General features: G+C 37.1%; 1 protein-coding gene across 1 annotated transcript in view; it reads right to left on the minus strand.

Annotated features, from left to right (window-relative positions):
- LOC133615558 (protein tweety homolog 2-like) overlaps window positions 1-7,056 on the minus strand; it is a 131,644-nt gene extending 124,588 nt beyond the window's left edge. Inside the window, exon 1 of the mRNA XM_061974236.2 lies at window positions 6,815-7,056. Within this exon, the coding sequence (XP_061830220.1) occupies window positions 6,815-6,943 (129 nt within the window). The 5' untranslated portion in view covers window positions 6,944-7,056. The remainder of the gene's footprint in view (window positions 1-6,814) is intronic.
- Between the last annotated feature and the right edge of the window lie 6,221 nt (window positions 7,057-13,277).

Here is a 13,277-nt window from a genome sequence, read left to right on the forward strand (position 1 = left end):
TTTGCCTAGGTCTGTACTATACTGTGCAATGAACCCCCTCAACAGTGGACAAAACGGTCTATTTTTCGGCGCATTTAACATTCCATAAACCCGCTACAGTAATTAAAACATATCTTACGTGGTACTGTCAAAATTAAAAGAAGTGTATACAACAAATGAATCATGAAAAAATGTAAAAATTAAAATATTTGAACTCACAATTTGTACCATTCGACGCCGTATAAGCCAGTGGTACCGCTCGTTGTCGGTTGATTCTTATGAAAGTCGCGGTCAAACCATTTCACCGATGTAGTTTCTCTTAAGTATGTCACGGCCTGGGTGCGTGCCAGTCCGGATGCAGCAAGCAGCTGCAATCAATCATCTGCAATTCAACACACCTGTCGCTAATGAGAAGCCCGGCCTTCATAAGCCAGCACAACCTGCTATCCTGGGCCAGAACGTAGCGACCTGTCATGTACAAACCCCGTTTCCATATGAGTTGGGAAATTGTGTTAGATGTAAATATAAACGGAATACAATGATTGGCAAATCATTTTCAACCCATATTCAATTGAATATGCTACAAAGACAACATATTTGATGTTCAAACTGATAAACCTTTTTTTTTTTTTTGCAAATAATCATTAACTTTAGAATTTGATGCCAGCAACACGTGACAAAGAAGTTGGGAAAGGTGGCAATAAATACTGATAAAGTTGAGGAATGCTCATCAAACACTTATTTGGAACATCCCACAGGTGTGCAGGCTAATTGGGAACTGGTGGGTGCCATGATTGGGTATAAAAACAGCTTCCCAAAAAATGCTCAGTCTTTCACAAGAAAGGATGGGGGGAGGTACACCCCTTTGTCCACAACTGCGTGAGCAAATTGTCAAACAGTTTAAGAACAACGCTTCTCAAAGTGCAATTGCAAGAAATTTAGGGATTTCAACATCTACGGTCCATAATATCATCAAAAGGTTCAGAGAATCTGAAGAAATCACTCCACGTAAGCTGCATGGCCGGAAACCAACATTGAATGACCGTGACCTTCGATCCCTCAGACGGCACTGTATCAAAAACCGACATCAATCTCTAAAGGATATCACCACATGGGCTCAGGAACACTTCAGAAAACCACTGTCACTAAATACAGTTGGTTGCTACATCTGTAAGTGCAAGTTAAAGCTCTACTATGCAAGGCGAAAGCCATTTATCAACAACATCCAGAAACGCCGCCGGCTTCTCTGGGCCCGAGATTATCTAAGATGGACTCATGCAAAGTGGAAAAGTGTTCTTGGTCTGACGAGTCCACATTTCAAATTGTTTTTGGAAATATTCGACATCGTGTCATCCGGACCAAAGGGGAAGCGAACCATCCAGACTGTTATTGACGCAAAGTTCAAAAGCCAGCATCTGTGATGGTATGGGGGTTCATTAGTGCCCAAGGCATGGGTAACTTACACATCTGTGAAGGCACCATTAATGCTGAAAGGTACATACAGGTTTTGGAACAACATATGCTGCCATCTAAGCGCCGTCTTTTTCATGGACGCCCATTTATTTCAGCAAGACAATGCCAAGCCACATTCAGTACGTAAAAAAAGAGTGTGGCGGGTATTTTCCTGGCCCGCCTGCAGTCCAGACCTGTCTCCCATCGAAAATGTGTGGCGCATTATGAAGCGTAAAATACGACAGCGGAGACCCCGGACTGTTGAACGACTGAAGCTCTACATAAAACAAGAATGGGAAAGAATTCCACCATCAAAGCTTCAACAATTAGTTTCCTCAGTTCCCAATCGTTTATTGAGTGTTGTTGAAAGAAAAAGTGATGTAACACAGTGGTGAACATGCCCTTTCCCAACTACTTTGTCACGTGTTGCAGCCATGAAATTCTAAGTTAATTATTATTTGCAAAAAAAAAAAAATAAAGTTAATGAGTTTGAACATCAAATATCTTGTCTTCGTAGGGCATTCAATTGAATATGGGTTGAAAAATATTTGCAAATCATTGTATTCCGTTTATATTTACATCTAACACAATTTCCCAACTCATATGGAAACGGGGTTTGTACAGTATGCCAAACCTATCTAGCTCTATGCTCTCTCTGTGTTTTCTCCCCCGCCGTGTTTCACTTGTCTGGTGTTTTCCTTGTCATCATCCAGCAGCAATTCCTCCGTTCCCGGGTCACGAGCTGCGTGTCTCGTCTCCCCCGTATTCCCTCCGGTTCCCTGGCTGCTTCTTGGACCTCGACCTCCCGCCTGGACACGGACCCTGACGCCTGGCTATTGCCCCCGACTACCTGCCTGTCTCACGGACCTTCGAGCCTGCCTTTCCCCTCCGGGACTTCCGCCTCTCGCTCAACACTAGGGTAACCCACAACGGTTAATTCACACACATAGTCGCACACCATACACTTTTTGGATTTTTTTCTTATATATATATATATATATATATATATATATATATATATTTCATATATATAAATAAACAGAGTTAACTACGTCCCTGTCGTCTGTGCCATCTTCTTCCCCTGTACAAACCGTAACAAAGTATCCTTCTTGAAAATGGCCTTGCCAATATATATCTGCCACCTCATAAACATTTTTCTCTCCTTCTTTGTGAGTACCGGTGAGTTTTCTGTGGCTTTCTATGGCTCGTATGGCTCCGGTGCCACTTCCCGTTTTCGCAACTTGTGATTGGATACTCACTTGGGACTCCCAAGTGCATTGCATTTTGTGCAAGTCAATTTGAAAGGAGAGGGCCATACTGTCCTCATATTCTCATCATTTGGGTTTTTTAGTTGTATTGCTACAACTGGCAGACATAATTGATCTTTACTTCCGATTCTGCGCAAAAAATATTGTGATTCGGGATGAAGATGCAAACACAACACATGCTATGTATTATGGAATTGCCTCCGGTCTTCTGTAGGTGTACCCTTCAGCAGGCTGATGCAGGCCCGAACACATTTTGCAATCAGGTGGATGGAATATGTTCTTTTTAAAGTTTATGATAATACATCCTGTAATGGTCACCGTCAGCAACATACTGTGTATTATCGTCGAAATATTACACTTTTACATGTAAAACTGTTTTATTATTTATTATAACAGCTATAATGTCTCTATTTTACCCATACCTTGCAGGATGATTTTAAAAAAAAAATTTTGTATGCATTTATTATAAATAAATACTATTTTTTAAATAATACACTAATGCTATATTTTCTCATCCATACATATTACAAAAAAATGGACATTAATCAAATATATGACATTATATGTGCCTATTTTTACTTAATAACATAATTTAACAGTTAATATTATGTTGCTTCAAATAACAGTTTAATAAGTATAAATAATAAACATTGAATCCAGACCGCATTAAGTGCCCCGAACTTTAAAAGGAGCCATATGTAATAATTTCATGTCAAGTCATCATTAAATGGCCCTGATATGTCAAAAGGCATTAATAAATCATGTTCTTGTCGAATACCTCTATAACTGATAACAGTAGATTTACAGCCCCGAAATATTGTTATTGTTTACATTTCGATGCTTCGCCTTCCACCGTTTGACCAATTAGAAAGTCAGTAAGTGGTATCATCCAAAACTAATGTAAAGTATCAAACAACAGAAGAATAAGTGATTATTACATTTTAACAGAAGTGTAAATAGAACATGTTAAAAGAGAAAGAAAGCAGATATTAACAGTAAATGAACAAGTAGATTAATAATTCATTTTCTACCACTTGTCCTTAATAATGTTGACAAAATAATAGAATGATAAATGACACAATATGTTACTGCATATGTCAGCAGACTAAATTAGGAGCCTTTGTTTGCTTAAATACTTATAAAAGACAAGTTGTCTTGTATGTTCACTATTTTATTTAAGGGCAAACTAGCAATAAGAAACATATGTTTAATGTACCCTAAGATGTTTTGTTAAAATAAAGCCAATAATGAAATTTTTTGTGGTCCCTTTTATTTAGAAAAGTTCCGAAAAGTATCGAAATAATTTTGGTACCGGTATCGGTACCAAAAATATTGGTATCGGGACAACATTACGCTACAGCTCGGTTATAATAGAGATTACAGGACGTAAATTGGTGGTTTTTGAATGCATTTTTAAAGTGATTAGCCAAGTTTTACATGCGAGGATGCAAAAAAATTAAAAACCTTTTGTTTTCTCGTCTCTCATGATTGTGAATGATAGGCAAAATGCATTAAAAAAAATAAAATAAATAAATATATATATATATATATATATATATATATATAAATATATATATATATATATATATATATATATATATATATATATATATATATATATTTAGAAAAAAAAGCATTGTTCAATTTTTTTTATTTTTTTTTACATTTTAACCTAAATTGTTGTAACAATCCAATCTAATCCACTTTATTTTTTTTAGCACACTGCAAAAAGTCAGTGTTCAAAAACAAGAAAAAAAAATACAAAAATTAGGGGTATTTTATTTGAACTAAGCAAAATTATCTGCCAATAGAACAAGAAAATTCGGCTTGTCAAGACTTTCAAAACAAGTAAAATTAGCTAACCTCAATGAACCCAAAAATACCTTAAAATAAGTATATTCTCACTAATAACAAGTGCACTTTTCTTGGTAGAAAAAAAAGTAGACCTTTTTGCTCAATATGTTGAAAAAAATTCTTAAATTAAGTAAATGCTAGTGCCATTATCTTGACATAATGATATGCGCTTAGCATCATGATTTTTTTTTCATGCTTGAAATAAGAAATTATTACTTTAAAAAAGTAGTTTTATACTTTGCATCAGTTGACATTCTAGTTTCAAGCATGTTTTACTCAATATAGGTCATCAAATCTCAGCAACAAGCTGTAATATCTTACTGAGATCATTTAGGACCAAAACCCTTAAAACAAGTAAAACACTCTAACATAAAATCTGCTTAGTGAGAAGAATTATCTTATCAGACAGAAAATAAGCAATTATCACCCTTATTTGAGATATTTAATTTTACTTAGATTTCAGTTTTTTGCAGTGCACATTTAATCAACAAAAATGTTGCAAAAAAAGTGCTGCACAAAAAAAATAAAAAACAAGATTCAAATACTATAGAAACAAAATAAATAAATATGAAACCAATATATAAATTATATAAAAACACATATGATTAATAACGATTTTAAAGGGTAAAGCTAGGGATGTCCGATAATGGCTTTTTGCCGATATCCGATATTCCGATATTGTCCAACTCTTTAATTACAGATACCGATATCAACCGATACCGATATCAACCGATATATGCAGTCGTGGAATTAACACATTATTATGCCTAATTTAAACAACCAGGTATGGTGAAGATAAGGTCCTTTTTAAAAAAATAAATAAATAAAATAAGATAAATAAATTAAAAACATTTACTTGAACAAAAAATTAAACAATATAAAAAACAGTTACATAGAAACTAGTAATTAATGAAAATGAGTAAAATTAACTGTTAAAGGTTAGTACTATTAGTGGACCAGCAGCACGCACAATCATGTGTGCTTACGGACTGTATCCCTTGCAGACTGTATTGATATATATTGATATATAATGTAGGAACCAGAATATTAATAACAGAAAGAAAGTGTGAATGAGTGTAAATGGGGCATGGAGGTTTTTGGGGTTGGTGCACTAATTGTAAGTGCATATTGTGTTTTTTATGTTTTTCAAAATGACATTTTTATCTAATAACTTAGCTTTTTTTTTAAATAATATAATTTACGACTTTTTAGAAAATGGATGGACTTTTTATCTCATAATTATGACAATTTATCGCAGAATTTTGATTTTTGTATTTAATAACGATGACTTTTTACTTCCTGCGACGAGGTGGCGTCTTGTCCAGGGTGTACCCCGCCTTCCGCCCGAATGCAGCTGAGATAGGCTCCAGCACCCCCCGCGACCCCGAAAGGGACAAGCGGTAGAAAATGGATAGATGGATGGATTCTTTATCTCATAACTTCGATTTTTTTTTTAAATCTCATATTATGATATCATAATCTCGATTATTTATTTATTTTTGTCTAATAATTAAGAATATTTATCTGATCATTTCGATTTCTTATCTCATAATTTTGACATTTTTATCTAATAATTTAGCTTTTTTTTTAAATAATATAGTTTACGACTTTTTAGAAAATGGATGGACTTTTTATCTCATAATTAGGACATTTTATCGCAGAATTTCGATTTTTGTATCTAATAATGATGACTTTTTACTTCCTGTGACGAGGTGGCGTCTTGTCCAGGGTGTACCCCGCCTTCTGCCCGAATGCAGCTGAGATAGGTTCCAGCACCCCCCGCGACCCCGAAAGGGATAAGCGGTAGGAAATGGATGGATGGAAAACGAACCCCCCCCCCCCCCAAAAAACGATACTGATAATAAAAAACCGATACCGATAATTTCCGATATTACATTTTAACGCATTTATTATCTCTAGGTAAAGCCAATTAAAACAATGCATAGAAATAAAAAAAAATTAAAAAAACAGAGGACCACACAACTCACGTAGTGTTAAAAGCCAGAGAATAAAAGTCAGACGAGACTTAAAAACTGTAACAAACAAAGAGGGGACTACATCCAAAGTGCATGATTGCACATTCCAGACAACAACATGTAGGATTAGCTGCAACAACAACAACAAAAAAGTAATTAAAAAGTAAGACTCCCTGGAATATTTCACGCCACGGCAGCTAATGCGTGTCATGTGTCATCACGTGACAGCAGTTTTTCCACACTTGACAGGGTTAAAAAACTATTGCACTTTGGATGCACACCAACCTGCTGGTAGTCCTGCTGCTCCGGCGTGAAAGTCTTGTCCACGGGCTGCAACAAGAAGTTGTAGTGGGGGAAATTGTGCAGCCAGTATGTCCACCACGGTGCAACATAGTCCAGCCTGGCAGCGGCCATCCCTGCGTGCAGAAAAAAGTCCCCACGGGCGAGAGCTAGATCACAGTGGGTGCAACGAATAAAGAGCGTTAAAGTTGCTCAGCCCTTGCACGAAAAGACAAAAACTCGCCATGTTTGGGGTTGTGTTGAGAATGTTACAATTGTGTTGCGTTGAAGGCTGCAGGAAACTTGAGTGACGCCTGCGAGAACCTGCGTGGCTTAACAGGGGGGGAGGGCGTGACCGTCACGCCTCGCGTGTTTACCTTCCACGCTGCCGGGACTTCAGGATGGATACAAAACTGACAACTTTCATGAAGTCAATATAAGTTTTTAAAATATATTTATTTGTATGTTTGTATGTATGTTGGTAATTTATTCATGATTTTAATTGTTATTTATGACTTCTGCTGTTTAGGTCTGACCCCTTGTGGACATTGGGGGGCACTGAGGTGCATTTTAATGATTTATTTATTTATTTATTTATTTACAAGACAGACATCATTTTGTATCACATTATTGTTTCTTTTGTTAATATCAGAGTCCATTCTGCAAAAATGGAAACCCTAGAAGTGCACAGTTTATGGACAGAGACCCTCCAACCCCAGTAAAAATATACAGTCGTGGTCAAAAGTTGACATACACTTGTAAAGATAGATAGTTAGATAGATAGTCAGGGGCCCGGAAAAGGGGGGGTAAAGGAGACGGATTCTAGGGGCCCATGATGGAGGGAGGGCAGAGAGGCCCCTAATGATGATGAAATTATAATACAGAAAAAATAATGACACTGTGTTGGGGGCCCTGTAAAGATTCTTTTCATGGGGCCCAAAATCCCTAGTGGCGCCCCTGTAGATAGTACACTGCAAAAAGTCAGTGTTCAAAAACAAGAATAAAAAATAGAAAAAATGAGGGGTATTTTATTTGAACTAAGCAAAATGATCTGCCAATAGAACAAGAAAATTTGGCTTGTCAAGACTTCCCAAAACAAGTAAAATTAGCGGTGACGTTCATGGCTGGTGAGGCACTGACTTCATCACAGTCAGATTTACAAACATATGAACCATAAAAAGTATCTTATTCACTATTTGATTGGCAGCAGTAAACGGGTTATGTTTAAAAGCTCATATATCAGCATTCTTCCCTGCTTGGCACTCAGCATCAAGGGTTGGAATTGGGGGTTAAATCACCAAAAAATGATTCCCGGGCGCGGCGCCGCTGCTGCCCAATGCTCCCCTCACCTCCCAGGGGGTGATCAAGGGGATGGGTCAAATGCAGAGGACAAATTTCACCACACCTAGTGTGGTACTTTAACTTAACTTTAACTTTAAACATGCAAACTGTAGCACACAAAAAAGCACATTTAATAAAAAAAACGTTATTATGGTCTTACCTTTACTTATAAATGAAGTCCATGCGCCGCTCCTTCTGAACGAAAGCATCGGTAACTTGTTTATAGAAGTCTTCCTTATCTTTCTTCAGTTTTAAAAGTCTCTCTGTGTCAAGACTTGGACTATGGCTTGGTTTGTTCTCCCAAGGTGCAAGTGAATTGGACCAGATGTGGCGTGAAGGTAAATACATGATTTATTTAAACTCTATAACTACAAAGAAAAGGATCATACAAAAGGCGCGCACAGGGGCGGAGGTACAAAACTAGACTATAAATGACAGGACTTGCACATTGGCAGAAACTATGAACAATTAAACAAAACTTGCAAACTATGGCATGAATAAAGAAAACTTACTTGGATGAAAAAACGGCATGAAAAAGCGCAGCAAGGGTCATAAGTGTGTGGAGAGTATAAATGCGGGATGTCGTCAGAACAACAAACTGAAAACAATGAACTTAAATACTATAGACATGATTAACGAAAACAGGTGCGTGACTCAAAACGTGAAACAGGTGCGTGACGTGACAGGTGAAAACTAATGGTTGCTATGGTGACAAAACAAAAGTGCACAAAAAGTCCAAAAACAAAACCGAACATGACCAAAACAAAAACATGATCACACAGACATGACACTCTGTCTCGATGGAGATCTTCCTTTAATTATTACCTCCTGCTTCCATTGAAAGTCCAGTTTAGAAAACTGTTTTATTTTATATATGTAATCCTCCATGTTAAAAGTCCAGGCGAGAGGTAAAAAATAAACGATCGCTGCTAACTGTTGCTGCTTGTTGTCACTTCTTCTGCAGCCGAGTAGTCGCAAGAATGATCCCTGGGATCACTACCGCCCTCTACCACCATGAGGCGGGATTACTGCGAGCCTCACCCAGTGCGTCTTCGCAGCCGTTTTATGATTGCTCAGCACAAGAAATACGTTACACACATACAGTTGTTGACAAAATACACTGTACATTATATACCTCAGCTAACTAAACTATGGAAATGTATAATATAATTCATATAGCAATACAGTCTCACTGCACAGCAGGCCAGCAGTTAGCCGAGTCATTGCGCAATCCATGGTGAGGCTCAACTGGCTGCTGACTCACCGCAAGTCTCTTCTCAGTATTTGAACGGCAAATTTGAAAATTCAGCGATTTTGAATACAAATAATCTAAAACTGGTGAAGTTAAATGGAAAATAGTATAATCACTGGATACATATAACAATTTAATTAATATTTTTTCTTTTTACATTTTTTTTCTTTCCATGACTGCACGTCACTGAAAATTACCTAACCTCAATGAACCCAAAATAACTTAAAATAAGTATATTCTCACTAATAGCAACTGTACTACTATATGAGTACGTATTTTCTATTGTTTCATTGAAAATAAAACCGCAAAGTCCATTTGGCTGTCATCTGTTTTAATTATGAGACACAATTGTGTCAAAGTCATGATTTTTTTTTTCATGCTTGAAATAAGAAATGATTACTTTAAAAAAGTAGTTTTATGCTTGTGAGTGTTGATGACACAGCTTTGCAACAGTTGATATTCTAGTTTCAAGCATGTTTTACTCAATATAGGTCATCAAATCTCAGCAACAAGCTGTAATATCTTACTGAGATCATTTAGGACCAAAACACTTAAAACAAGTAAAACACTCTAACATCAAATCTGCTTAGTGAGAAGAATTATCTTATCAGACAGAAAATAAGCAAATATCACCCTTATTTGAGATATTTAATCCTACTTAGATTTCAGTTTTTGCAGTGCACTTTATTGATTCCTTCAGGAGAGTTTCCTGAGGAAAATTAAAATTCCAGCAGCAGTGTACAGAATTGAGATCAAATTTAAAAAGTAAAAAGTAAATAATGGGGGTATAAATGGAAACAAAATAGAATACAAATAAAAAGCAACAATGAAAATAAAAATTTAACAGTAAACTAGGCAGTAGTGACCATGTTATGAAAAGGTATTGCACTGTCAATCAATCAATCAAATAATGTTTATTTATAAAGCCCTAAATCACAAGTGTTTCAAAGGGCTGCACAAGCCACAACGACATCCTCGGTACAGAGCCCACATAAGGGCAAGGAAAAACTCACAACCCCAATGGGACGTCGACGTGAATGACTATGAGAAACCTTGGAGAGGACTGCATATGTGGGTGACCCCCACCCTCTAGGGGAGACCGGATGCAATGGACGTCGAGTGGGTCTGACATAATATTGTGAAAGTCCAGTCCATAGTGGATCCAACATAATAGTGAGAGTCCAGTCCATAGTGGATCTAACATAATAGTGAGAGTCCAGTCCATAGTGGATCTAACATAATAGTGAGAGTCCAGTCCATAGTGGATCTAACATAATAGTGAGAGTCCAGTCCATAGTGGATCTAACATATTAGTGAGAGTCCAGTCCATAGTGGATCTAACATAATAGTGAGAGTCCAGTCCATAGTGGATCTAACATAATAGTGAGAGTCCAGTCCATAGTGGATCTAACATAACAGTGAGAGTCCAGCCCATAGTGGATCTAAGATAATAGGGAGAGTCCTGTCCATAGTGGATCTAACATAATAGTGAGAGTCCAGTCCATAGTGGATCCAACACAATAGTGAGAGTCCAGCCCATAGTGGATCTAAGATAATAGTGAGAGTCCAGTCCATAGTGGATCTAACATAACAGTGAGAGTCCAGTCCATAGTGGATCTAACATAATAGTGAGAGTCCAGTCCATAGTGGATCTAACATAAGAGTGTGAGAGTCCAGTCCATAGTGGATCTAACATAGTAGTGTGAGAGTCCAGTCCATAGTGGATCTAACATAATAGTGAGAGTCCAGTCCATATTGGATCTAACATAATAGTGAGAGTCCAGTCCATAGTGGATCTAACATAATAGTGAGAGTCCAGCCCATAGTGGATCTAACATAATAGTGAGAGTCCAGTCCATAGTGGATCTAACATAAGAGTGTGAGAGTCCAGTCCATAGTGGATCTAACATAATAGTGTGAGAGTCCAGTCCATAGTGGATCTAACATAATAGTGAGAGTCCAGTCCATAGTGGATCTAACATAATGGTGTGAGAGTCCAGTCCATAGTGGATCTAACATAATAGTGAGAGTCCAGCCCATAGTGGATCTAAGATAATAGTGAGAGTCCAGTCCATAGTGGATCTAACATAATAGTGAGAGTCCAGTCCATAGTGGATCTAAGATAATAGTGAGAGTCCAGTCCATAGTGCATCTAACATAATAGTGAGAGTCCAGTCCATAGTGGATCTAACATAATAGTGAGAGTCCAGTCCATAGTGGATCCAACACAATAGTGAGAGTCCAGTCCATAGTGGATCTAACATAATAGTGAGAGTCCAGTCCATAGTGGATCTAACATAATAGTGAGAGTCCAGTCCATAGTGGATCTAACATAATAGTGAGAATCCAGTCCATAGTGGATCTAACATAATAGTGAGAGTCCAGTCCATAGTGGATCTAACATAATAGTGAGAGTCCAGTCCATAGTGGACCTAACATAATAGTGTGAGAGTCCAGTCCATAGTGGATCTAACATAATGGTGTGAGAGTCCAGTCCATAGTGGGGCCAGCAGGAGACCATCCCGAGTGGAGACAGGTCAGCAGCGCAGAGATGTCCCCAACCGATGCACAGGCGAGCGGTCCACCCCGGGTCCCGACTCTGGACAGCCAGCACTGTTATTGTTTTGCATAACAAAATGAACATAGTATCATGGCCGTCTTGAGTTTCCTATAATTTCTACAACTCTTATTTCTTTGAATGACATACTTTTTGGTCACAAAAAACATTCGAAAAAGTTTGGTTCTTTTATGAATTTATTATGAGTCTACTGAAAATGTGACCAAATCTGAATAATTTGGAGGTAATCCAAAAATATTCAAGCAGAAGCTTGTGGATGGCTACCAAAAGCGCCTTATTGCAGTGAAACTTGCCAAGGGACATGTAAGCAAATATTAACATTGCTGTATGTATACTTTTGACCCAGCAGATTTGCTCACATTTTCAGTAGACCCATAATAAAATCATAAAAGAACCAAACTTCATGAATGTTTTTTTGTGACCAACAAGTATGTGCTCCAATCACTCTATCACAAACAAATAAGAGTTGTAGAAATGATTGGAAACTCAACACAGCCATGACATTATGTTATTTACAAGTATATGTAAACTTTTGACCACAACTGTACATCATCATTTATTATCAGAATCAGAATCAGACTAGTTTTATTGCCATTGTTTGAGAAGGGGTTCACAAACTAGGATTTTTTCTTGGTACGATCGTGCAACATAAAAACACATATAACACATAACAGGTAATAAAACATGAGCTATAAAAACTTTAAAAACTATAAGACTATACAAATATGACTAAATAAACAATATACAAAATACAGTACAATACAATTCCTTTCAAAATCTACCCACCATAAAGGCGGTATAGCTCAATTGGTAGGGTGGCCGTGCCAGCAACTTGAGGGTTCCAGGTTCGATCCCCGCTTCCGCCATCCTAGTCACTGCCGTTGTGTCCTTGGGCAAGCAACTTTACCCACTTTACCCACAGTGCCACCCACACTGGTTTAAATGTAACTTAGATATTGGGTTTCACTATGTAAAAGTGATTTGAGTCACAGGAAAAAAAGCGCTATATAAATATAATCCACTTAAAAAAAAGGCCCATTTACAATTTCATACCAACCGGTTGATCAATGATTGTTGTCTGTGTCCTATTTAAAAAAAAATAAAAAAAATAAAAAAGTCTTAAATATACTTCCACAAGCTTATGACATTATGGTCAAAAGTTTTGTTTTGCACTGTATCATGCTGCAATATTATGTTTGTTAATTACATACCTCTCTTACAATGTGAATCATACCTGCTTAGTATTGTCATTCTTAATTGTATTCATATCATTCTTTAATTTAGACATTTTATCCCAC

Source organism: Nerophis lumbriciformis, linkage group LG22, assembly GCF_033978685.3.
Source record: "Nerophis lumbriciformis linkage group LG22, RoL_Nlum_v2.1, whole genome shotgun sequence".
Taxonomy (NCBI): Eukaryota; Metazoa; Chordata; class Actinopteri; order Syngnathiformes; family Syngnathidae; genus Nerophis; species Nerophis lumbriciformis.